Raw genomic sequence first — 26,219 nt, forward strand, 5'->3', positions numbered from 1 at the left:
TGTCGATGGCACAGGGTGCACTCTATAAGATACACCACGATTTTGCTACCACACTTCACGCAGCCCTTGGTCTCAAAAGATTCAGTCCTTGTAGCTGAAGTGAAGTGGGTAGCAACTTTGATGTGGTCGCATGATCCGCAGGACCTCTTTCCACAACGAAATGTACCTTTGAAACTTAGCCATGAACTCCTACTTGGTTCTTCTCTGAGTAAGCTAGGAGACAGCAAGTTCCCCAATGTCAGGTTCTTCCTATATACAAAATTGCAACCATCTTATTACCTTGCGCAGGGATTTATCCCCTCGCAAGATAGGAATATTCTTCTTAATTATGTTGCAAACCTGGTGGTACTGATTAGAATAAGCAGTAATGAGAGTGGGAGCATTACGTGTTCTGGATTTTTTGGATTTTTTACCATCAGGACTGCTTGTCCTATGGAACAGCCTAGACCGATCCATCTGATCAACCTCCTGACGTACTCTGTTAATTACCTTTACTGGGTAATTTCCTGTCTCCATTAGAACAGCACGCCACTCAACTCCTCCTCCGGTGGTGACGTCACCCGGCAGGGCCGTCCAGTCTCGCTGTAAACTGTTAGATAGGAATGGAGTCCCAGTACTCCATATAAAAATAGCAAAAAAAGTTCCAAAGAAGTTGCAGCAAGACACCAAGGTGCTTTAGGTAAAAAACGAGTTTATTATATCTTATTAAAAACGAAGTTTTTTATATGGAGTACTGGGACTCCATTCCTATCTAACAGTTTACAGCGAGACTGGACGGCCCTGCCGGGTGACGTCACCACCGGAGGAGGAGTTGAGTGGCGTGCTGCTCTAATGGAGACAGGCTGAGCAGAGTTGGGGCCGGAAGCATATCGACAAGGGACCACAACGGAGGCATCTAAAGTGTATCGCCAAACGGAACATAAAGATCAAGTTGTGAGCAACGGACAAACTACCATCTGTTATGAGGCAAGTGTACCTTTAAACGGAGCTTGAAGATTTGGCTGTGAATACCGGGTAACTATTATCTGTTACGATTTTGGGCTTATTGTCTAATATCGGTTTGCACCTAGCTGTATTACCGAATGTATGCCCAGCTACCCTGCACTTTTCAATTTTCTCAGCTACTAGAAACCTGGTTTTCTATCTTTCTGACATTGCTATAATACCGCTACTTTGCATGGCATATCTGCTTATTACACATGCCTCATATGCTTGTCCTTATATTATTGCTATGCACAACGTATGAATGACTAACTTGGCATCTACAGTTTACTTTGAATGAGGATTACACGCACTGCATTTCTTTTGCTTGACTGCATCTAAAGGGGCTTGAAAGTTGATTATGCTTATTATACCTGAATGTTACTTTAAGCATTTATACAAGTGGAACCCGGCTTTCCTGATGCTTGCAGCTTGCCTGTTTTCTCAGTAAACTTTTCCTATACGCCACATCGCATTTGTCTCATTTGTTTCATTTGCTCCACTGCTGGGACCTACTAACAAACTTCACAAACCCCTTATTTTGTCATATATGGATAGCGGTATTATTAACCCCCATGAGTTAACCATACTCTGCAGGTTGCGACAGTAACAGCCTTGTCTCCACTCACGCCTACTTATTTTTGGTTGTTTGCATCATTTGCACGTTCTCTGTTTTATAATTATCTTCCCTGGACTGATGCAACAATTGGAGTGTGTGTGTACATACACATAGACCTTTTTCAGTACACACAACCCCTTTTCTCTCCCCCCGGAGTGACTTATATTTAAGCCTTTCTCTTGCTATATAATAAAAAGGCTGTCCAGTGTATTTATTTACCCAAGTGCCAGTTTATTTATTTATCTATCCATGGACAATATGGCAGCTAAAGACTCCTTTTATTCCCTTAAAGAGTCTGATGATGAGGATTTAGATTTGTTGGAACTGCAAGATGTGTTTGACCGTGATACACCTAATACTAAATTAGGGGACAATTTCTATGACATGGAAATACTGAAGTTGAAAGAACAAAGACTGAAGTGGGATAAGTGGATCCTTTCCAAGTATATCAATATGCAAATGGTGCCTAGGGGATTAAGGATCAACAAATTCCCAACCTATGACATAAAAGATGTGGACTTTATAGAACGCTGGAACCAGGCTCTGACTGACTGTTCTTTGAAACGTATTGCCTTACTAATTGAATATAAAGATATGTTGCTCAAAGAGGTTAAAAATAAGATCCTATTGCTTCAGGCAGATATGAATAAGTTTAAAGAACATGAGGTATACCCTCAATTTGATGAGACACTTAGGAAGGTGATTGAGGAATCTAGAAAGCTGATTATTCAGGTGAAACATACCAAGTTCCTTAGGGACCAGAAAGATTATTCCAAAGGCATGGTGTATATTTGGAGACACAAAGAGAGGAGTAGGATTTGGTCTCAGCTACAGTTTAATAAATCAGATAGTCAGATTACAGGTCAGGGGGGACATTCAGATCATTTACCTAAGAAAATACAACAACATAAGGTCAAAGTCACCAAGAAAGTAGCCTTCTCCGACTCAGAGCCAGAGTTGACAGACGAGGAGAGGTTTGCCTCCAGCTTTGAGTCAGAAGGATACTCTGGCTCTGAGGGGGATGAAGCAACATCATCTAATCAAATGACTGTACCCTCTAATATGTTAAGTGAAATTCCACCAAAAGGTATACTCAAGGAACACGCTAGTTCAGGGGCTGTGCCTAAACGAGGCAGACGCCAGAGAAGGGGAAGCTCTCATTACCACACGTCCACTCATCCCCATCATACAGGTGAAAGCACAGAAACTTCACATCAGGTTTTTCAGTGGGCCCCGAGACGACCCAGGGGAGGGGGGCGAGGAAATACCCAGAAATCCAACACTGGGGATTTTCAACAACAGAGATACCCAGTGAGGGAGAACAGGGGGACCCCACGACACAGGTATCAATGACAGACAATACAGTCATCAATTTGTCCACTTACGATTTAACTAACCTCGAAAGAAAAGTGTTAAGCTATGGCCTAGGATTTGTACCTTCCAGGAATTTTGATCTGTTTCAGACTATCCTGGACGTAAACAGACTAGTCAGGGATTTAACACTTAGGAAATTCTTCCCAGAACCAGAAGCAGATAGCTTTTGTCCTGCTGCTGATCAAATAACTGAAACATCATTTACTGAGGGGGATAGTATGTCTTTTGTTGACACATGCGCCCTTATGAGTCTGGAAGACTTATCGGGCAGCATAGGTCATGCACCTCATGATAATTTACATCAACACAAACTGAAATCTACATCTAACTTTTATCCCTTACAGTCCAGGGGTAAGAGTCTTGAGGTGTTCCATAAGAGGGTCATGGAGGACCTCACTACTCTTTCTCAATCAACTAATAGTCACTTTTCCAATCTGACCAGGAAGGAAAGGGAGGCAATCAGCAACCTACAGAATAACATCAACATTGTCATTCGACAATCGGATAAGGGCGGTAGTGTTGTCGTTATGGACAGGGACGCATATACTGCGGAAGCCCTTAGACAATTGAGCGACAATGAAGCCTATTCTACCTTGCCCAGAGATCCTACTATTTCTTTTGGCCATATTCTGAGGGACCTCCTGGATGATGGATTGGAGATGGGCATCATAGATAGACACACTTTAGACTGTCTATTAGTCGAAAGTCCTGTGATGCCCATCTTCCACCACTTCCCGAAGGTCCACAAGAGTCTCGAAAATGTACAAGGTAGACCCATTGTGGCAGGTATTGGCTCATTATTAGAACCACTGTCTAAATGGGTCGACAACTTTTTACAACCTTTGGTACATAAGTTACCCAGCTATGTACGGGACACAGCTCATGCCCTATCTAAACTTGAACAAGTTAGATGGGAGCACAATTATAGCTGGATAACCATTGATGTGGTGGCCTTGTATTCCAGCATTCCCCACGAGTTCGGGTTACAGGCTATTGAATTTTTCTTGGATATGTGCACAGACCTGGACTCTAGACACAAAGATTTTGTGTTGAGGGCGATTAGGTTCCTACTGCAACATAACTTTTTCAAATTTTCGGACACTTTCTACCTCCAGAGATGTGGAACCGCCATGGGGGCAAAATTTGCCCCCTCCTATGCCAACCTCTTCATGGGGTGGTGGGAGCGGTTCCACGTCTATGGAGGTAGAAATACTTTTTCTGGATGTATCGTTAAATATCTGAGGTTCATAGATGACCTTCTGGTCATCTGGTCCTCGAGTGAGACACAAGCACAAAAATTGATCGACCAACTGAACTGTAATGAAGTAGGTTTAAAATTCACTTACCAATGGCATAATAAGACCATGAACTATTTGGATGTAACACTGACGGGTGACGTTGACACCCACAGGGTCACGTCATCACTCTATCGTAAGCCTATCTCCGGAAACACTCTTTTGCATGCGAATAGCAGTCACCCTAAGCATGTGTTTAGGGGCATTGCTAAGAGTCAGTTCATGCGCATTAAACGCAATTGTTCCCGGGGCGAGGACTGCCTTAGAGAAAGTGAAGATTTGAACAAGCGCTTACTTGAAAGAAATTACCCAGTAAAGGTAATTAACAGAGTACGTCAGGAGGTTGATCAGATGGATCGGTCTAGGCTGTTCCATAGGACAAGCAGTCCTGATGGTAAAAAATCCAAAAAATCCAGAACACGTAATGCTCCCACTCTCATTACTGCTTATTCTAATCATTACCACCAGGTTTGCAACATAATTAAGAAGAATATTCCTATCTTGCGAGGGGATAAATCCCTGCGCAAGGTAATAAAAGATGGTTGCAATTTTGTATATAGGAAGAACCTGACATTGGGGAACTTGCTGTCTCCTAGCTTACTCAGAGAAGAACCAAGTAGGAGTTCATGGCTAAGTTTCAAAGGTACATTTCGTTGTGGAAAGAGGTCCTGTGGATCATGCGACCACATCAAAGTTGCTACCCACTTCACTTCAGCTACAAGGACTGAATCTTTTGAGACCAAGGGCTGCGTGAAGTGTGGTAGCAAATTCGTGGTGTATCTTATAGAGTGCACCCTGTGCCATCGACAGTACGTGGGTAGAACGACTAGAGAGGTTGGGACACGTATAAAAGAGCACTTAGCTCACATTTCTCATGACAGAGCAGTTTCAGCCCTGTCCAAACACTTCTTGGAAGTCCATCACGGTCGGGTGGAGTCCTTTAGGTGGCAGGCAATCGAGCAAGTTGTTAGACCCCCCAGGGGAGGAGAAAATTTCGCATATTGTGTCGCCAAGAAATCTATTGGATTCACAAGCTCGGTTGCCTGCTACCTAGGGGATTCAACTCAGAATTTGACATTATCAACTACTGGCAACATTGAAGTTTGCAGATGTTAGATTTTTTCTGATACCTGGAGTACACTAAGCTTATATGGGCATATATATGTGTGTATATATGTGCTTGTATATATTTATATGTTTGCTTGTGTATACTTATGAGTATGCTTGTGCCAATTTACCATATAGGGGGCTCTGGCATTCAATATCAATTACTATTTAAATACTCCTATTGGTATTGTATTATATCATTTTGTCTTACTTCAACCATTCAACGTTCCATGACTTAGAATTTTATTAAGTGCATTTTATAATTCTTTAAGTCAATCAAATTGTTTTTATCCTCATGCATCAATATCCCTTATTTAACATAATTTAAGATTATCTGTGCATTATCAATATTTAAACTTAGTACTAACCAAAGTAAGATATTTACTATAAGTCATCTGTTTGGTAGTTTGTACACTTATGTATTCACAAGTTAAATATATGTATTTGTTTCTCTTTAAGGGTTAACATGTTGGGAGTCATCATTTTTTCCTTTTCCCTTTATCTCCTCCCTAGGGAGGGATTAAGGGTTTTAAATAGTTTGCACCTATACAGGTGTAACATGTCTATGACTACAGCCAGAGAGGCTGAAACCGGTCAGACCTATTTTTGATTTTCCCACCTGTTTACCGGAGTCTGCCTTTTTTGTTACTTCATTTTTAATAAGATATAATAAACTCGTTTTTTACCTAAAGCACCTTGGTGTCTTGCTGCAACTTCTTTGGAACTTTTTTTGCTATTTTTATATGGAGTACTGGGACTCCATTCCTATCTAACAGTTTACAGTGAGACTGGACGGCCCTGCCGGGTGACGTCACCACCGGAGGAGTTGAGTGGCGTGCTGTTCTAATGGAGACAGGCTGAGCAGAGTTGGGGCCGGAAGCATATCGACAAGGGACCACAACGGAGGCATCTAAAGTGTATCGCCAAACGGAACATAAAGATCAAGTTGTGAGCAACGGACAAACTACCATCTGTTATGAGGCAAGTGTACCTTTAAAAGGAGCTTGAAGATTTCGCTGTGAATACCGGGTAACTATTATCTGTTACGATTTTGGGCTTATTGTCTAATATCGGTTTGCACCTAGCTGTATTACCGAATGTATGCCCAGCTACCCTGCACTTTTCAATTTTCTCAGCTACTAGAAACCTGGTTTTCTATCTTTCTGACATTGCTATAATACCGCTACTTTGCATGGCATATCTGCTTATTACACATGCCTCATATGCTTGTCCTTATATTATTGCTATGCACAACGTATGAATGACTAACTTGGCATCAACAGTTTACTTTGAATGAGGATTACACGCACTGCATTTCTTTTGCTTGACTGCATCGAAAGGGGCTTGAAAGTTGATTATGCTTATTATACCTGAATGTTACTTTAAGCATTTATACAAGTGGAACCCGGCTTTCCTGATGCTTGCAGCTTGCCTGTTTTCTCAGTAAACTTTTCCTATACACAACATTGCATGCATTTGTCTCATTTGTTTCATTTGCTCCACTGCTGGGACCTACTAACAAACTTCACAAACCGCTTATTTTGTCATATATGGATAGCGGTATTATTAACCCCCATGAGTTAACCATACTCTGCAAGTTGCGACAGTAACAGCCTTGTCTCCACTCACGCCTACTTATTTTTGGTTGTTTGCATCATTTGCACGTTCTCTGTTTTATAACTTTCTAATTTGCTTCTGTTATCAATTATACTTCTCTTCATATCTTTTATTGAAAAAGCAGCAAATGCATGCCTGGGAGCAAGTTGAACACACTAAGCCAATTAAAATGGGTATGCAAGTTCAGCCACCAATCAACAGCTAGCTCCAAACTCCTAAGCCGATCTAGATATGCTTTTCAAAAAAGGATACAAAGAGAATTAAGCAAATAAGATAAAAGAAGTAAATTCGAAAGTTATTTAAAATTGTATGCTCTATCTGAATCATGAAAGAAATTTTTTGGGTTTCATGTCCCTTTAAATTATTTTTATATTTACCAAGTGTTTAAGGCGATATGTAAGGTATAATAAACCATACTTTGTTCATGGACGCATACAACATACACTAAAATTTTCTAATCACAGTTCCTCTCCTCCTTTGCCTGAAAGCATGAAAGAATATGAGCACAGCTGTTTGCAGATCACCTTCATAAGAGCTGACTACAACAGTGTAACTCTTGGCAGTGCCCTCTACCCACTTGTTCCATATAAACGTTACCTGCATTTCATGCCTATGTTTATAGCACTGCAGCACCCTAGAAATAACTGATAATAATAAAGACCAAAGAGAGCCTATAATCTAAGTACAGACTTCACCTGTGAGTGAATGGGAAGAGGATAAGGAGACAGGCTTGTATTTATTTATTTATTTTATAATCCAAATGTCAGTGTTAGGGAAACCTCAGATCATACAGCCAGGTGCAAGCACTTTCTCAATTTACCTGAATGGCCTTTCTCCCCCTAGTGGTGATGTGGCAGTACTCCAGCTTTTTCTGTAATCTTCTCGCTCTGCTTTTTTCTTCCGTAGTGGAGCTGGGATGTAGGCCGTGTGGTTGCCTTTGTTAGGGAGGTATTGGTTAAAAGGCACAAATGCTTTATTTTCACCAAAAGAAACTCGTCTGGCTGACATATCATCTTTTCTGACATCTGGAATTCTTCTGTGTGGCACATCAGATTCAGAGTCACTTCCTCTCCCTAAAAAAAAAAAATATATAAAATGTAACAAAAGATCATTTGTAACAAATGCCTCTATCCAAAATGTACAGTAACTACTACAATACGTGAGACACTAGAAATTTAGTTAACATACTCATCTAGATCCAACAGATTACATATACTGTATGTGTTTTTAGATCTCACTATGTTTAAAGTATACACCAACATGGAAAGCCAGCACTCGTGTGTGGGCAGATTTATAGAATGACACTTAACCTTGCACTGCATCATTGTGGGCTATTCCTGCCAAGCTTTAAAAAGCAAAACAAAGCTCATGATTTGCACTGCGTTTTTGTTTCATCTACATCTGTTTGTTTTTTTGGAACCTTTCTTCTTTATTGCATTCCTCTCCTATTTGGCTACAGTTATTTTAATAAAGATATCGCAATGTTTGGAGAGTGTAGCCAGAGCTAACAGTTTTTTTGGACTTCCATAGCTTGGTGCTGAAATGAGCTGGGAGTGTTGCAATATTGTACTTTTATTACAATAAACAAAACCACAACATGAGACATACACCAGAAGCCTAGTGTCTTTTACCCCATTAAAATAATTATAATGATTAGAAATGGACTTAATATTGCACACAGTATATCTTCTCCACAGGTCTCAGAAGTTCCGTACTAGCTATTATTGAGTTCTTAAATCTATCAAAGAGGGATCAAGGAAATATAAGACCCAGGATCTGAAAAAAACAGGGGTCAAAATTAAATTACACTAAAGACTGCAAACTGAATAACTCTTCTTAAAAAAAAATTACATAAACTATAAAATGAAATAAATATTCCCTAACTCACTAGTCAAGTCAAATATTAACTTTCATGATTCAGACAGAGCACGTCATTTTCAATGTTTCCAATAAAATGGACTTAAACCCCCCAATTTTTCTTTCATGATTCAAATAGAACATACATTTTTAAGCAACTTTCCAAATTACTTCTATTACCAAATTTTTATTATTTTCTTGGTATCCTTTGTTAAAAAGCAGGAAAGTAAGCTAAGGAGCGTGCACTATTGGCTTGATTTATCATCCATGGGCAGACAGGGGCATACATATTTGTCTCCCCTGTTCGCCTGGCTTCTCCTCTCCTCTGGCGATTGTGTGCAACCCCACCCCCTGTCCTCGCACAGCCAATCACCAGTGGGCAGGAGTTGTCAATCTCCCCAGCCATATAGAGCTCCAGGCATGTGCATGCTTCCTATTCAGATATGTATTTGACAATGAATACCATAAGAACAGTGCAAATTTGATAACAGAGGTAAATTAGAAATGGTATGCTCCGTCTAAATCAGGAAAGAAACATTTTTGTGTTTCATGTCCCTTTATCACATTTGCTTTATTTCCTTGGTATCCATTGTTGAAGAGTAAATCTAGGTTGGCTCATAGGCGCTCAGGCGCTCAGGAGTGTGCATGAGTCTTTAGTAGTCTATTGTAGCAGTGCTTTGCAAATTGTTTGTAGCAATGTTATATATTGTTGCAAACACTGCTGCATATTGTGTTGAAAACGCATGCACACTCCTGAGCTCCTATAACCCTACCTAGGTTTACTCTTTAATAATGGATACCAAGAGAACAAAACTAATCTGATGTTAGAGGCACATTGGAAAGCTGTTTAAAATTGCATATTCCATCTAAACCATGGTAGTTTAATTTTGACATAATGTCACTTTAAACAGACATCTTTTTGTAGTCAGAACATAAATGTATCTGTCAAAAAAACTGTTTATTTTCTGATTAAAGTCCTGTTCAGAAGATTAATATTATAAGGGGGCATTTTCTCCCTCAGTATTGTATCATCCATCACTGTATGTTGCTCCTTGTCACAAGACAATTATATGAGGAATTTGTGAGTCTAACAGAGAAAGTGCGACAACAAACACGAGATCTGATCATAGTCAAGTTTATAACCTGTCCTACACTCACCATCACTGCTTCCTCTCAGCACAACATCTGGAGAAGGTGTCTGCTGCGAGCGGGAACCAAAGGAATCCAAACTATCGAAGGAGTCATCTCTGCCATGTCTGGGGGGAGAGAGGGAATCGCTTCTCTCTGAATCCCAGCAGTCTATATAACCGCTGTCCCGAATGCTGCGTTTGGGACTCTCAATTTCTTCATTTTCCTTCAAGGTTAAATAATATTCATTAGACAATGGTTTACATAAACTATCTTCACTTTACCACACAGATCTTTTTTATCATCTGCAACAAGAATATTTAAAATGTGAGATCATCAACAGAAGAAAAAAAAAGCAGCATTAGACAGAGGTCATTTACTCATTATGCATTAAAAACAGAATTTATGTTTACCTGATAAATTACTTTCTCCAACGGTGTGTCCGGTCCACGGCGTCATCCTTACTTGTGGGATATTCTCTTCCCCAACAGGAAATGGCAAAGAGCCCAGCAAAGCTGGTCACATGATCCCTCCTAGGCTCCGCCTACCCCAGTCATTCGACCGACGTTAAGGAGGAATATTTGCATAGGAGAAACCATATGATACCGTGGTGACTGTAGTTAAAGAAAATAAATTATCAGACCTGATTAAAAAACCAGGGCGGGCCGTGGACCGGACACACCGTTGGAGAAAGTAATTTATCAGGTAAACATAAATTCTGTTTTCTCCAACATAGGTGTGTCCGGTCCACGGCGTCATCCTTACTTGTGGGAACCAATACCAAAGCTTTAGGACACGGATGAAGGGAGGGAGCAAATCAGGTCACCTAAATGGAAGGCACCACGGCTTGCAAAACCTTTCTCCCAAAAATAGCCTCAGAAGAAGCAAAAGTATCAAACTTGTAAAATTTGGTAAAAGTGTGCAGTGAAGACCAAGTCGCTGCCCTACATATCTGATCAACAGAAGCCTCGTTCTTGAAGGCCCATGTGGAAGCCACAGCCCTAGTGGAAGGAGCTGTGATCCTTTCAGGAGGCTGCCGTCCGGCAGTCTCGTAAGCCAATCTGATGATGCTTTTAATCCAAAAAGAGAGAGAGGTAGAAGTTGCTTTTTGACCTCTCCTTTTACCAGAATAAACAACAAACAAGGAAGATGTTTGTCTAAAATCCTTTGTAGCATCTAAATAGAATTTTAGAGCGCGAACAACATCCAAATTGTGCAACAAACGTTCCTTCTTCGAAACTGGTTTCGGACACAGAGAAGGCACGACTATCTCCTGGTTAATGTTTTTGTGAGAAACAACTTTTGGAAGAAAACCAGGTTTAGTACGTAAAACCACCTTATCTGCATGGAACACCAGATAAGGAGGAGAACACTGCAGAGCAGATAATTCTGAAACTCTTCTAGCAGAAGAAATTGCAACCAAAAACAAAACTTTCCAAGATAATAACTTAATATCAACGGAATGTAAGGGTTCAAACGGAACCCCCTGAAGAACTGAAAGAACTAAATTGAGACTCCAAGGAGGAGTCAAAGGTTTGTAAACAGGCTTGATTCTAACCAGAGCCTGAACAAAGGCTTGAACATCTGGCACAGCTGCCAGCTTTTTGTGAAGTAACACAGACAAGGCAGAAATCTGTCCCATCAAAGAACTTGCAGATAATCCGTTTTCCAATCCTTCTCGAAGGAAGGATAGAATCTTAGGAATCTTAACCTTGTCCCAAGGGAATCCTTTAGATTCACACCAACAGATATATTTTTTCCAAATTTTGTGGTAAATTTTTCTAGTTACAGGCTTTCTGGCCTGAACAAGAGTATCAATAACAGAATCTGAGAACCCTCGCTTTGAAAAGATCAAGCGTTCAATCTCCAAGCAGTCAGCTGGAGTGGGACCAGATTCGGATGTTCGAACGGACCTTGAACAAGAAGGTCTCGTCTCAAAGGTAGCTTCCATGGTGGAGCCGAAGACATATTCACCAGATCTGCATACCAAATCCTGCGTGGCCACGCAGGAGCTATCAAGATCACCGACGCCCTCTCCTGATTGATCCTGGCTACCAGCCTGGGGATGAGAGGGAACGGCGGGAATACATAAGCTAGTTTGAAGGTCCAAGGTGCTACTAGTGCATCTACTAGAGTCGCCTTGGGATCCCTGGATCTGGACCCGTAGCAAGGAACCTTGAAGTTCTGACGAGAGGCCATCAGATCCATGTCTGGAATGCCCCACAGTTGAGTGATTTGGGCAAAGATTTCCGGATGGAGTTCCCACTCCCCCGGATGCAATGTCTGACGACTCAGAAAATCCGCTTCCCAATTTTCCACTCCTGGGATGTGGATTGCAGACAGGTGGCAGGAGCGAGTCTCCGCCCATTGAATGATTTTGGTCACTTCTTCCATCGCCAGGGAACTCCTTGTTCCCCCCTGATGGTTGATGTACGCAACAGTCGTCATGTTGTCTGATTGAAACCGTATGAACTTGGCCCTCGCTAGCTGAGGCCAAGCCTTGAGAGCATTGAATATCGCTCTCAGTTCCAGAATATTTATCGGTAGAAGAGATTCTTCCCGAGACCAAAGACCCTGAGCTTTCAGGGATCCCCAGACCGCGCCCCAGCCCATCAGACTGGCGTCGGTCGTGACAATGACCCACTCTGGTCTGCGGGAGGTCACCCCTTGTGACAGGTTGTCCATGGACAGCCACCAACGGAGTGAGTCTCTGGTCCTCTAATTTACTTGTATCTTCGGAGACAAGTCTGTATAGTCCCCATTCCACTGACTGAGCATACACAGTTGTAATGGTCTCAGATGAATGCGCGCAAAAGGAACTATGTCCATTGCCGCTACCATCAAACCTATCACTTCCATGCACTGCGCTATGGAAGGAAGAGGAACGGAATGAAGTATCCGACAAGAGTTTAGAAGTTTTGTTTTTCTGGTCTCTGTCAGAAAAATCCTCATTTCTAAGGAGTCTATTATTGTTCCCAAGAAGGGAACTCTTGTCGACGGAGATAGAGAACTCTTTTCCACGTTCACTTTCCATTCGTGAGATCTGAGAAAGGCCAGGACTATGTCCGTGTGAGCCTTTGCTTGAGGAAGGGACGACGCTTGAATCAGAATGTCGTCCAAGTAAGGTACTACAGCAATGCCCCTTGGTCTTAGCACCGCCAGAAGGGACCCTAGTACCTTTGTGAAAATCCTTGGAGCAGTGGCTAATCCGAAAGGAAGCGCCACGAACTGGTAATGCTTGTCCAGGAATGCGAACCTTAGGAACCGATGATGTTCCTTGTGGACAGGAATATGTAGATACGCATCCTTTAAATCCACCGTGGTCAAGAATTGACCTTCCTGGATGGAAGGATTGTTCGAATGGTTTCCATTTTGGACGATGGAACCTTGAGAAACTTGTTTAGGATCTTGAGATCTAAGATTGGTCTGAACGTTCCCTCTTTTTTGGGAACTACGAACAGATTGGAGTAGAACCCCATCCCTCGTTCTTTTAATGGAACAGGATGAATCACTTCCAGAAGATAACCTTGGGAGACTATTTCTAGCGCCCAAGGATCCAGAACATCTCTTGCCCAAGCCTGAGTGAAGAGAGAGAGTCTGCCCCCCACCAAATCCGGTCCCGGATCGGGGGCCCGCATCTCATGCTGTCTTGGGAGCAGTGGCAGGGTTCTTGGCCTGCTTTCCTTTGTTCCAGCCTTGCATTGGTCTCCAGGCTGGATTGGCTTGAGAAGTATTACCCTCCTGCTTAGAGGACGTAGCACTTGGGGCTGGTCCGTTTCTGCGAAAGGGACGAAAATTAGGTTTATTTTTGGCCTTGAAAGACCTATCCTGAGGAAGGGCGTGGCCCTTGCCCCCAGTGATATCAGAGATAATCTCTTTCAAGTCAGGGCCAAACAGTGTTTTCCCCTTGAAAGGAATGTCGAGCAATTTGTTCTTGGAAGACGCATCCGCTGACCAAGATTTTAACCAAAGCGCTCTGCGCGCCACAATAGCAAACCCAGAATTTTTCGCCGCTAACCTAGCCAATTGCAAGGTGGCGTCTAGGGTGAAAGAATTAGTCAATTTAAGAGCACGAATTCTGTCCATAATCTCCTCATAAGAAGAAGAATTACTAATAATCGCCTTTTCTAGCTCATCGAACCAGAAACACGCGGCTGTAGTGACAGGGACAATGCATGCAATTGGTTGTAGAAGGTAACCTTGCTGAACAAACATCTTTTTTAGCAAACCTTCTAATTTTTTATCCATAGGATCTTGGAAAGCACAACTATCTTCTATGGGTATAGTGGTGCGCTTGTTTAGAGTAGAAACCGCCCCCTCGACCTTGGGGACTGTCTGCCATAAGTCCTTTCTGGGGTCGACTATAGGAAACAATTTTTTAAATATGGGGGGAGGTACGAAAGGTATACCGGGCCTGTCCCATTCTTTATTAACAATGTACGCCACCCGCTTGGGTATAGGAAAAGCTTCGGGGGGCCCCGGGGCCTCTAGGAACTTGTCCATTTTACATAGTGTTTCTGGAATGACCAGATAATCACAATCATCCAAATTGGATAACACCTCCTTAAGCAGAGCGCGGAGATGTTCCAACTTAAATTTAAAAGTAATCACATCAGGTTCAGCTTGTTGAGAAATTTTTCCTGAATCTGAAATTTCTCCCTCAGACAAAACCTCCCTGGCCCCCTCAGACTGGTGTAGGGGCCCTTCAGAAACAATATCATCAGCGTCCTCATGCTCTTCAGTATTTTCTAAAACAGAGCAGTCGCGCTTTCGCTGATAAGTGGGCATATTGGCTAAAATGTTTTTGATAGAATTATCCATTACAGCCGTTAATTGTTGCATAGTAAGGAGTATTGGCGCGCTAGATGTACTAGGGGCCTCCTGTATGGGCAAGACTGGTGTAGACGAAGGAGGGGATGATGCAGTACCATGCTTACTCCCCTCACTTGAGGAATCATCTTGGGCATCATTTTTACTAAATTTTTTATGACATAAATCACATCTATTTAAATGAGAAGGAACCTTGGCTTCCCCACAGTCAGAACACAATCTATCTGGTAGTTCAGACATGTTAAACAGGCATAAACTTGATAACAAAGCACAAAAAACGTTTTAAAATAAAACCGTTACTGTCACTTTAAATTTTAAACTGAACACACTTTATTACTGCAATTGCGAAAAAGTATGAAGGAATTGTTCAAAATTCACCAAAATTTCACCACAGTGTCTTAAAGCCTTAAAAGTATTGCACACCAAATTTGGAAGCTTTAACCCTTAAAATAACGGAACCGGAGCCGTTTTTATATTTAACCCCTTTACAGTCCCTGGAATCTGCTTTGCTGAGACCCAACCAAGCCCAAAGGGGAATACGATACCAAATGATGCCTTCAGAAAGACTTTTCTATGTATCAGAGCTCCACACACATGCAGCTGCATGTCATGCTGTTCTCAAAAACAAGTGCGCCATACCGGCGCGAAAATGAGGCTCTGACTATGATTAGGGAAAGCCCCTATAGAATAAGGTGTCTAAAACAGTGCCTGCCGATATTATTTTACAAAAAATACCCAGATTAAATGATTCCTCAAGGCTAAATATGTGTAAATATGATCGATTTAGCCCAGAAAATGTCTACAGTCTTAATAAGCCCTTGTGAAGCCCTTATTTACTGTCTGAATAAAAATGGCTTACCGGATCCCATAGGGAAAATGACAGCTTCCAGCATTACATCGTCTTGTTAGAATGTGTCATACCTCAAGCAGCAAAAGACTGCTCACTGTTCCCCCAACTGAAGTTAATTCCTCTCAACAGTCCTGTGTGGAACAGCCATGGATTTTAGTAACGGTTGCTAAAATCATTTTCCTCATACAAACAGAAATCTTCATCCCTTTTCTGTTTCAGAGTAAATAGTACATACCAGCACTATTTTAAAATAACAAACTCTTGATTGAATAATAAAAACTACAGTTAAACACTAAAAAACTCTAAGCCATCTCCGTGGAGATGTTGCCTGTACAACGGCAAAGAGAATGACTGGGGTAGGCGGAGGCTAGGAGGGATCATGTGACCAGCTTTGCTGGGCTCTTTGCCATTTCCTGTTGGGGAAGAGAATATCCCACAAGTAAGGATGACGCCGTGGACCGGACACACCTATGTTGGAGAAAAGGGACATTATACACCTCTTGCGCTAAAGTGCTTTGTCCCATGCAGGTTTGGTTCACAAGTTAATTCATCCAGGAAATAGTTGCATTTATTTTACACCTTTAAACTGAACCTATGCTAAATAAAAATATCACCAGAATAGTGTTTAGTTATTGAAAACTGTTTTGCTGCTCCTTGCAGGGGCTAAACACATTTATGTAAAAGCAACAGTGCTATAATAAAATGCTCTAAACAAATTAGATAATTCTATTTTCATTTGTTTTACTAGATTTTCTTGCTCTAATAGATTGGCTTTATAATTCTATAATTAAGTGTCATACCCCCCCCCTTCCTCACAACAAAAGTTAAATGGAGTATCAATATAAAATAGGCAAATGAGCCTATGTTTCCCTTAATTATTTAGATACTAAGCAGGATTCGGAAATGTATTTCCTTTTTTTTGCACTGAGACACTCCCAGGTAATTTAAAAAAAGTAAAAAAAAAAAAAGTAAGGTTGTTCTGTTTATGCACCATATTCAAATCAGACTTTTTATTTTTTTATTTATTCTTTTAAAGTCTCGAGACAGGTTACATTATATACATAGGAGACAAACTTATAGACTACCCTAAACTGGGCTTTGCAACTGCTGGTTAAACTAGTTCTCAGAGGTTGAAAGTTGAAGAGCTTTAATTCCTCATGCTCATACATAGGAGGCCTTAGTGTTTTGCCCAATAAGCGACCGCTTAAAGGGACACTGAACACAAATTTTTTCTTTCATGACTCAGATAGAGCATGCAATTTTAAGCAACTTTCTAATTTACTCCTATTATCACTTTTTCTTCGTTCTCTTGCTATCTTTATTTGAAAATCACGAATGTAAATCTTAGCAGCCAGCCCATTATAGGTTCAGCACCATGGATAGCGCTTGCTTATTGGTGCTGACATTTACCCACCAATAAGCAAGCATAGCCTAGGTTCTGAACCAAAAATGGGCCGGCTCCTCTGCGTCACATTCCTGCTTTTTAAATAACGATAGCAAGAGTACAAAGAAAAGTTGATAATAGGAATAAATTAGAAAGTTGCTTAAAATTGCATGCTCTATCTGAATCATTAAAGAAAAAAAATTGCGTTTAGTTTCCCTTCAAGGCCTTACTAATGATGGGGCATCACAGAGGGGCGTTTATTTTTTGCCCCTGGGACATTAGTTACTGCCACCCACCAACTTTCTCTTGGCTCAGTTGGATATTCTAACCATCACAGCCTCTTACACAAGTCCTCTGGCTGTCAAGTGCAGGCTCCTCACTTCATTCAACCTCCTGTCACTGTGCGGTGCCGTAAGCCTCCGCATAATCAGAAGACGGGGGGGGGGGGGGGGGGGGGGGGGGCAAAATGAACTTGTAAAAGGGACAGGGGAACTGCACTTTGAGCATTTTAACCCCTTAACAACCAGATTAAGCTGCTATTAACATTTCTTATACTCTCCTCTCATGCTCTCTCTACTTCTTTACTCTTTTTTCACTCACTTTTTTCTCTTATTCCCTCTTCTCTCCCTCCTCTATTGCCCACTCCTTTGTCTTTTTACCATCTCCCTCCTCTCTCTCTTTTCTCTCTCATTCCCTCTTTCATCCCTTTTTTCTCTTACTCCCTTCTCTTTCTTCTCTTTTTCGCCATCTCCCCTCCTCACTTTTTCATTCTCCCACTCTCCTTCCCTTTTTCTTCTCTCCTATCTTCATTATCTCTTCTATTAATCCTTCCTCTTTTTCTCTCCCTTTCTCTCTTTGTCCCCCTCCTTTGTTCTTCCTATTCTTATTTTTACTATATCTGAACTCGCTCCTCTAGACTCCGCTCTCTCCCTTGACTTTTCCCTGCTAGCTCTCTTTGTCTCTCTCTCTGTCGCTCCTCTATCCATTCTGTATTTAATCTATCTCCCTTCTATAACCATTCTCTTTATACTCTCTTCACTCTCTTTTCCCTCTATCTTATCTCCTTCACTCTCTCCCCCCCTCCTTTAACCATTCTCTTTATACTCTCTTCACTCTCTTTTCCCTCTCCCCCTCCAATAACCATTCTCTTTATACTCTCTTCACTCTCTTTTCCCTCTCCCTTATCTCCTTCACTCTCTCCCCCTCCTATAACCATTCTCTTTATACTCTCTTCACTCTCTTTTCCCTCTATCTTATCTCCTTCACTCTCTCCCCCTCCTATAACCATTCTCTTTATACTCTCTTCACTCTTTTCCCTCTCCCCCTCCAATAACCATTCTCTTTATACTCTCTTCACTCTCTTTTCCCTCTCCCCCTCCAATAACCATTCTCTTTATACTCTCTTCACTCTTTCTTTCCCCTCTCTCTTATCTCCTTCACTCTCTCCCTTCTATAACCATTCTCTTTATACTCTCTTCACTCTTTCTTTTCCCTCTCTCTTATCTCCTTCACTCTCTCCCTTCTATAACCATTCTCTTTATACTCTCTTCACTCTCTTTTCCCTCTCTCTTATCTCCTTCTCTCTCTCCCCCTCCTATAACCATTCTCTTTATACTCTCTTCACTCTTTCTTTCCCCTCTCTCTTATCTCCTTCACTCTCTCCCTTCTATAACCATTCTCTTTATACTCTCTTCACTCTCTTTTCCCTCTCTCTTATCTCCTTCACTCTCTCCCTTCTATAACCATTCTCTTTATACTCTCTTCACTCTCTTTTCCCTCTCTCTTATCTCCTTCACTCTCTCCCTTCTATAACCATTCTCTTTATACTCTCTTCACTCTCTTTTCCCTCTCCCTTATCTCCTTCACTCTCTCCCTTCTATAACCATTCTCTTTATACTCTCTTCACTCTTTCTTTTCCCTCTCTCTTATCTCCTTCACTCTCTCCCTTCTATAACCATTCTCTTTATACTCTCTTCACTCTCTTTCCCCTCTCTCTTATCTCCTTCACTCTCTCCCTTCTATAACCATTCTCTTTATACTCTCTTCACTCTTTCTTTTCCCTCTCTCTTATCTCCTTCACTCTCTCCCTTCTATAACCATTCTCTTTATACTCTCTTCACTCTCTTTTCCCTCTCTCTTATCTCCTTCACTCTCTCCCTTCTATAACCATTCTCTTTATACTCTCTTCACTCTTTCTTTCCCCTCTCTCATCTCCTTCACTCTCTCCCTTCTATAACCATTCTCTTTATACTCTCTTCACTCTCTTTTCCCTCTCTCTCATCTCCTTCACTCTCCCCCTCCTATAACCATTCTCTTTATACTCTCTTCACTCTTTCTTTTCCCTCTCTCTTATCTCCTTCACTCTCTCCCTTCTATAACCATTCTCTTTATACTCTCTTCACTCTCTTTTCCCTCTCCCTTATCTCCTTCACTCTCTCCCCCTCCTATAACCATTCTCTTTATACTCTCTTCACTCTCTTTTCCCTCTATCTTATCTCCTTCACTCTCTCCCCCTCCTATAACCATTCTCTTTATACTCTCTTCACTCTTTTCCCTCTCCCCCTCCAATAACCATTCTCTTTATACTCTCTTCACTCTCTTTTCCCTCTCCCCCTCCAATAACCATTCTCTTTATACTCTCTTCACTCTTTCTTTCCCCTCTCTCTTATCTCCTTCACTCTCTCCCTTCTATAACCATTCTCTTTATACTCTCTTCACTCTCTTTTCCCTCTCTCTTATCTCCTTCTCTCTCTCCCCCTCCTATAACCATTCTCTTTATACTCTCTTCACTCTTTCTTTCCCCTCTCTCTTATCTCCTTCACTCTCTCCCTTCTATAACCATTCTCTTTATACTCTCTTCACTCTCTTTTCCCTCTCTCTTATCTCCTTCACTCTCTCCCTTCTATAACCATTCTCTTTATACTCTCTTCACTCTCTTTTCCCTCTCTCTTATCTCCTTCACTCTCTCCCTTCTATAACCATTCTCTTTATACTCTCTTCACTCTCTTTTCCCTCTCCCTTATCTCCTTCACTCTCTCCCTTCTATAACCATTCTCTTTATACTCTCTTCACTCTTTCTTTTCCCTCTCTCTTATCTCCTTCACTCTCTCCCTTCTATAACCATTCTCTTTATACTCTCTTCACTCTTTCTTTCCCCTCTCTCTTATCTCCTTCACTCTCTCCCTTCTATAACCATTCTCTTTATACTCTCTTCACTCTTTCTTTTCCCTCTCTCTTATCTCCTTCACTCTCTCCCTTCTATAACCATTCTCTTTATACTCTCTTCACTCTCTTTTCCCTCTCTCTTATCTCCTTCACTCTCTCCCTTCTATAACCATTCTCTTTATACTCTCTTCACTCTTTCTTTCCCCTCTCTCATCTCCTTCACTCTCTCCCTTCTATAACCATTCTCTTTATACTCTCTTCACTCTCTTTTCCCTCTCTCTCATCTCCTTCACTCTCCCCCTCCTATAACCATTCTCTTTATACTCTCTTCACTCTTTCTTTTCCCTCTCTCTTATCTCCTTCACTCTCTCCCTTCTATAACCATTCTCTTTATACTCTCTTCACTCTTTCTTTCCCCTCTCTCTTATCTCCTTCACTCTCTCCCTTCTATAACCATTCTCTTTATACTCTCTTCACTCTTTCTTTTCCCTCTGTCTTATCTCCTTCACTCTCTCCCTTCTATAACCATTCTCTTTATACTCTCTTCACTCTCTTTTCCCTCTCTCTTATCTCCTTCACTCTCTCCCTTCTATAACCATTCTCTTTATACTCTCTTCACTCTTTCTTTTCCCTCTCTCTTATCTCCTTCACTCTCTCCCCCTCCTATAACCATTCTCTTTATACTCTCTTCACTCTCTTTTCCCTCTCCCTTATCTCCTTCACTCTCTCCCCCTCCTATAACCATTCTCTTTATACTCTCTTCACTCTTTCTTTTCCCTCTCTCTCCCTTTTCTCTCTCCTTTCTCCCCCTTCCACTGCTCTCATTTCTCCCTCTTTTCACTCAGTCTGTTTCTCCTTCAACTCTACCTCTCATCACACAATCTTAACTCTTTGTCTACCTTTTTATTTATTGGTACAAAATGTCCAAATTCCAAAATATAAATTAGCTAAATGAAGAAAAAAAGTTAGAGAAGAGGGAAAACTATTGTACACAACCAGGTGAATACAGGGGCATACGTAATAAAAATGAAACATAAGAAAAGCCTCATGTTTGCCTAAGGCCTCAACAAATCTAGAGCCACTTCTGTGTTCATAGGTTGTTTACATTGTTCGTATTCAATAAAAGATAGGCTTTTCGACCCAGCCTAAAAAAGACCTCCACTGAACTGATATCTGTGGTCAGATCACTCTTAAGTGATGGTTCCACTTTCCTAGCTCCATAAAAATAAAAAACAGGAAGACATTTAACTTAAAGGGACAGTGTACACCAATGTTCATATAACTGCATTTAATAGACACTACTTTAAAGAAGAATATGCACAGATACTGATATAAAAATACAGTATAAACCCTTTAAAAACTTACTTATAAACTCCCAGTTTAGCACTATTGATGAGGTTAGGCTGGGACACCATGAAGAGCAGACCCACCCTGCCTTCCCATTCCTCTGCATATGAAAAGGCAGATTACACAAAGAGGAGCCCCAAGAATCAGTAGACATAAGTATACATCTAAAACTTTGGAGCGTGGTTAGGAGTGGAAAAAATAAGCACAATATTTTTTTAAAAATAAGCAAAACTAAACATTGTTACAAAAACACCCCCAGATGGACAGTATAAATAAATGGATAATCTACAAAACATTTATGCAAATAAAAATCTAATGTACCATGTCCCTTTAAAACAATTTTAACTATAGTGAAAAATGTACATGCTCTAAATTGTTTAGATGGGGCCGTGCAACTGCTGATTGGCTCACTGGCTGTGCCCAGACCAGGGTAAGCAGTGCTATTATTATGACACTCTCATAGAGGAACAGTACTGTGGTAGGAGGGGATTAAAGACAATAAAAATGCATTAATACCTTGAGGTATATAAATGTGCCCTATTAAACTGTACTTTATTTAGGTCTCATATACTTCACTTTTTGCATTTGTTTTTCTTTGTAAAAGGACATTTCATAATCAATAAATGCAAAATAAAAAGTGCTTTTTCCCATGCATGCTCAGCTCACAAGTTCATAAAGGCTACCAATTCCTGAGTTAATTTAAAATTACAAGACCTTTAAATTTAATCTGGGCTGAATAAAACTTTTAATTAAAAAAAACACTCTAAACAGAAAATGTAATTTTTAGAGACTTTTCAATGTATATCATCATATGTACCGAATATTCTTGGTATACTTTGTTGAAAAACATATCTAGGTAGGTTCAGGTGCTGTCTAATTTTTATGTTTTTTTTTTTTTATCTGTACATAGTGTTCAACTGCAGTAGAGCCTGCTTACTTCACCAGGTAGATACAGTACTGACTTGTGATAGAGCAAAAGGGTTAAAGTCCGCTCAAGACCTAGTCAAAACAATTGATCAAATTTGAATAGGCGTGTGAATAGCAACCAATCATTAGCAAACTCCCAAAAGTGCACGGCTGCTCATAAGACTTCCTAGATATGCTTCACAATACGGAATACCAACAATACAAAGGAAAATTGATCAAAAATGTCATGCTCTGTCTGAATTATAAAAGTTTAAAAAAATGTTTTATGTCCCTTTAATTTATAGTTGTCATAACTATTTGCAAGTTCTGTGGGCACAAAATTGCACCTCCATCTAACAATTACACTGGAAACTGACTGAATATAAAAATGCATATGAACCAAGCCAATCGAGTATAGAATTTGTTATGTTTGTGCATAGCCAGAAGCTGGCTACAAGAGTCTGTAAGCACTTGAAGACCCACGTGTTCTAAGTCAAGAACAATAGTTGCCTTTGAATGGAATTGCTTGTGAAATTCCTTCTAGAGTATGAAAGTACATAGCAAAACCGTGAATCTACAGCAGAATAGAGGTCACAAAAAGCCATCTTCAACCATCCGTTATACATTAAATTACATCTTAGTAACGACAAGAACATAAATGAGGAAACGTAACAATTAATTCTTTCAAACATTATGAAATGTTAAGGCTATTTGATTAAACAGCTAACCTAAAGAAACACAAAAATTCCCTACTGAGGAAGTACAGAAGGGTGGAACACAAAAGATTAATTAGAGTTGTTGTAAAACAGCCAGCTCATGTAGTTGTGTTCTCTCAGAAATAGGAAGAGCCTATAAAATGACTTTACAGCAGCTGTAATTCAGAGAAATATAAAAGTAGGAAGACATCTCACCATCATTTTTACTTTCATATACCTTTAGGGATATGGAAGTGAAATCTTGTGATGTCATTTTAAGACACTTAATTTTTTATTAGCAAATGCACTATGTTTTTGTGTATACTTTGTTGAAAAGCATATGTGCATATCCCCAGGAGCAATGCACTACGAACTGCTGTTCTGGAGGTAACTGTGTTTAATAAGAGAAGCTTAAAATCAGTTTGAGCCTACCAAGGTTTAGCTTTCTAGTCAAAATTAAACTTTCATTATATAAATAATACTTGCATATTAATTACACACACACATATATTCTAATTTATGCGCTATCTTAAATCTTGTGTGTGTGTATATACCTGTGTGTGTGTATATATATATATATATATATATATATATACACAGGTGGCCCTCGGTTTACGCCGGTTCAATTTGCGCCGTTTCAGAATAACAACCTTTTTTTCAGTGTGTGACTGCTATTGAAAAGCTTTTGGAAAGCAATGCATTAATTAAAATAGCCAGTAGGTGGAGCTGTCCGCTTGTTTTGCAGCAAAGTTATGCAACTTAACAGCCTTAAATTGATCTGTGTACACAGATCAGACCAGATCTATCAAGCAAAATTTAGCAGGCACTTCCCTATTATCTTCCTGTCCAGCAGCTTGAGGTGAGGGTGTCTAACTGCCTATAAATCACTGCAGATTGAAATGCATAGAATAGGTGCAGACCCAATATTATCTAACATGCTAACAATGCAGAGAACGTTTTTTTTCATTAAACTTAGTTTGATGATGATGCAGTCTGCTGTGTGATTATTTTATTAGGTGATGTTTAGCAAATGTTTTTGTTTATTAAACTTAGTTTGATGATACAATCTATATTTTTAGGTTTATAATGCTGTTTAGCATTTAAAGTCTTCATTTCAAAGCTTTAAAAATAATGTATTAGGTGTTACTTATGACAATTTTGAGAGGGGCCTGGAACCTAACTCCCTCACTTCCCATTGACTTACATTCTAAACTGTGTTTCAATTTACAACGGTTTCGATTTACAACCATTCCTCCTGGAACCTAACCCCGGCGTAAACTGAGGGCTACCTGTATATATATATATATATATATATATATATATATATATATATATATATATATATATATATATATAACACAGAGAAAGTCCAGCACTCACAAGCTCTCAGCTAAGATTAAAAGCAAAAATTGATACCACGTCAAGGTCCCTTCCAAAATCTGTGTCCCTAAACCAGCCAAACAATGCATGCTCCCAATCAAACAAAGGATGCACAGGCTTATGTAATCACCCTAGACATATACAAAACACGGAAGGGGACTGCACTCTCAGACTGGACTGGGTACAAATCCCATAACACTGCAACATGCTCAGCCCTGGGTCTGTTAGTCCTTGCTGTGCAAAACAAGTTACTGGTATAAGTTGGGTTAACCCTGGGCGTCACATGGACCTAAACATTTTTTTAAAATTCTTTAATAAAGTGCAACTTCCATATGTGTAGCATTGAAGGCAAAGTATTTAGATGGATGAATATAACTAACTTTAATAAGCCAAAGTAAGCTAACCTGAGTAGTGTACTACGTGTGATGGAAGATTTAAAAAAAAAAAAAAAAATGTGTTTTAGGCGGCCACTCATTTGACATGCAAGGCAATGTAATATATATTGCTGAAAATAGTACTTCACTGTTTATTGATTTTAACATTTTACATAGACATAAAGTCTCCATTTATCAAGCTGCGTATGCAGCTTTGGAGTGCCTTTAGTATAGAGTCGCTTGAAGAAGCCTGCAGTTGGTTGCTGGCGGATTAAGAACAACCCAGACAAGTTCGCCCGGAGTGATTGACAGTCCCTGCTCACGCACAATTAGTCTAGCATGAGCAAATCGGGCATTCATGCAGGCAGTGTACTGCTGTCCGCTGACTGTGATGCTTGGTGGACACGGACCTCGTCTGTCAGCGTATTGTTAAAATGGGCCCAAAATATCAAGGTAGGACAAATATAACTTCAAAAATGTTTACGTCTTACTATAAATTATTTTACAAACGAAAGAAATATATGTATACAATGTTAATGTATTGCCTATTTTGTTTAATTAAAAATACATCTAGCCAGAGTGGGCGGAGCCAACAGCCGAAGCGGCAGGTCACGCAAGTCAGGAGCTCCTGGCTTTGAATGTCGTTTAAAATGGGATTTTGACAACTTCGAAACCAACGACACGTCTGTCTATAGTGAATGTACTGCCTAAGTGTGCTTTAGAGCGACTTTGGAGTCTATAGTGTGCATGGTGCCTGATTTAAGATCTCCGGCAAAGACCATGAGGAAGCTGAATGTGGACAACAATGTTAAGGAGGCTACTACAAGCTGCTTGAAAGCTCTGATCTTCAACGATTGGGTTGATAACCTCCCTGAAGGACATTGAATATAATTACTAGCTCAGTGTTTTACAGACACGGTAGATATACAATCAATTCTACAGGTCACTCCAGCAACTTATAATTACACATCTCACTTGTATTGAGGAGGAGACGAAAACAGAATTTATGCTTACCTGATAAATTACTTTCTCCAACGGCGTGTCCGGTCCACGGCGTTATCCATTACTTGTGGGAATATTCTCTTCCCCAACAGGAAATGGCAAAGAGCACAGCAAAAGCTGTCCATATAGCCCCTCCTCAGGCTCCGCCCCCCAGTCATTCGAACGACGGTTAGGAGAAAAAAAGGAGAAACTATAGGGTGCCGTGGTGACTGTAGTGTATAGAGAAAAAAATTGTTCAAACCTGATTAAAAAACCAGGGCGGGCCGTGGACCGGACACACCGTTGGAGAAAGTAATTTATCAGGTAAG

At 40.5% G+C, this 26,219-nt stretch overlaps 1 protein-coding gene across 7 annotated transcripts in view; it reads right to left on the reverse strand.

Moving 5' to 3' along the window:
• Positions 1 to 26,219, reverse strand: part of LIMCH1 (LIM and calponin homology domains 1) — a 655,781-nt gene that overhangs the window by 182,887 nt on the left and 446,675 nt on the right. For all 7 annotated transcript variants that reach the window (XM_053704014.1, XM_053704012.1, XM_053704013.1 and 4 more), the window contains exons 7-8: positions 10,009 to 10,204; positions 7,814 to 8,066 (exon numbers count right to left, since the gene is read on the reverse strand). In XM_053704014.1, coding sequence (XP_053559989.1) covers positions 7,814 to 8,066; positions 10,009 to 10,204 — 449 coding nt within the window. The remainder of the gene's footprint in view (positions 1 to 7,813; positions 8,067 to 10,008; positions 10,205 to 26,219) is intronic.

Source organism: Bombina bombina, chromosome 2 (assembly GCF_027579735.1).
Source record: "Bombina bombina isolate aBomBom1 chromosome 2, aBomBom1.pri, whole genome shotgun sequence".
Taxonomy (NCBI): Eukaryota; Metazoa; Chordata; class Amphibia; order Anura; family Bombinatoridae; genus Bombina; species Bombina bombina.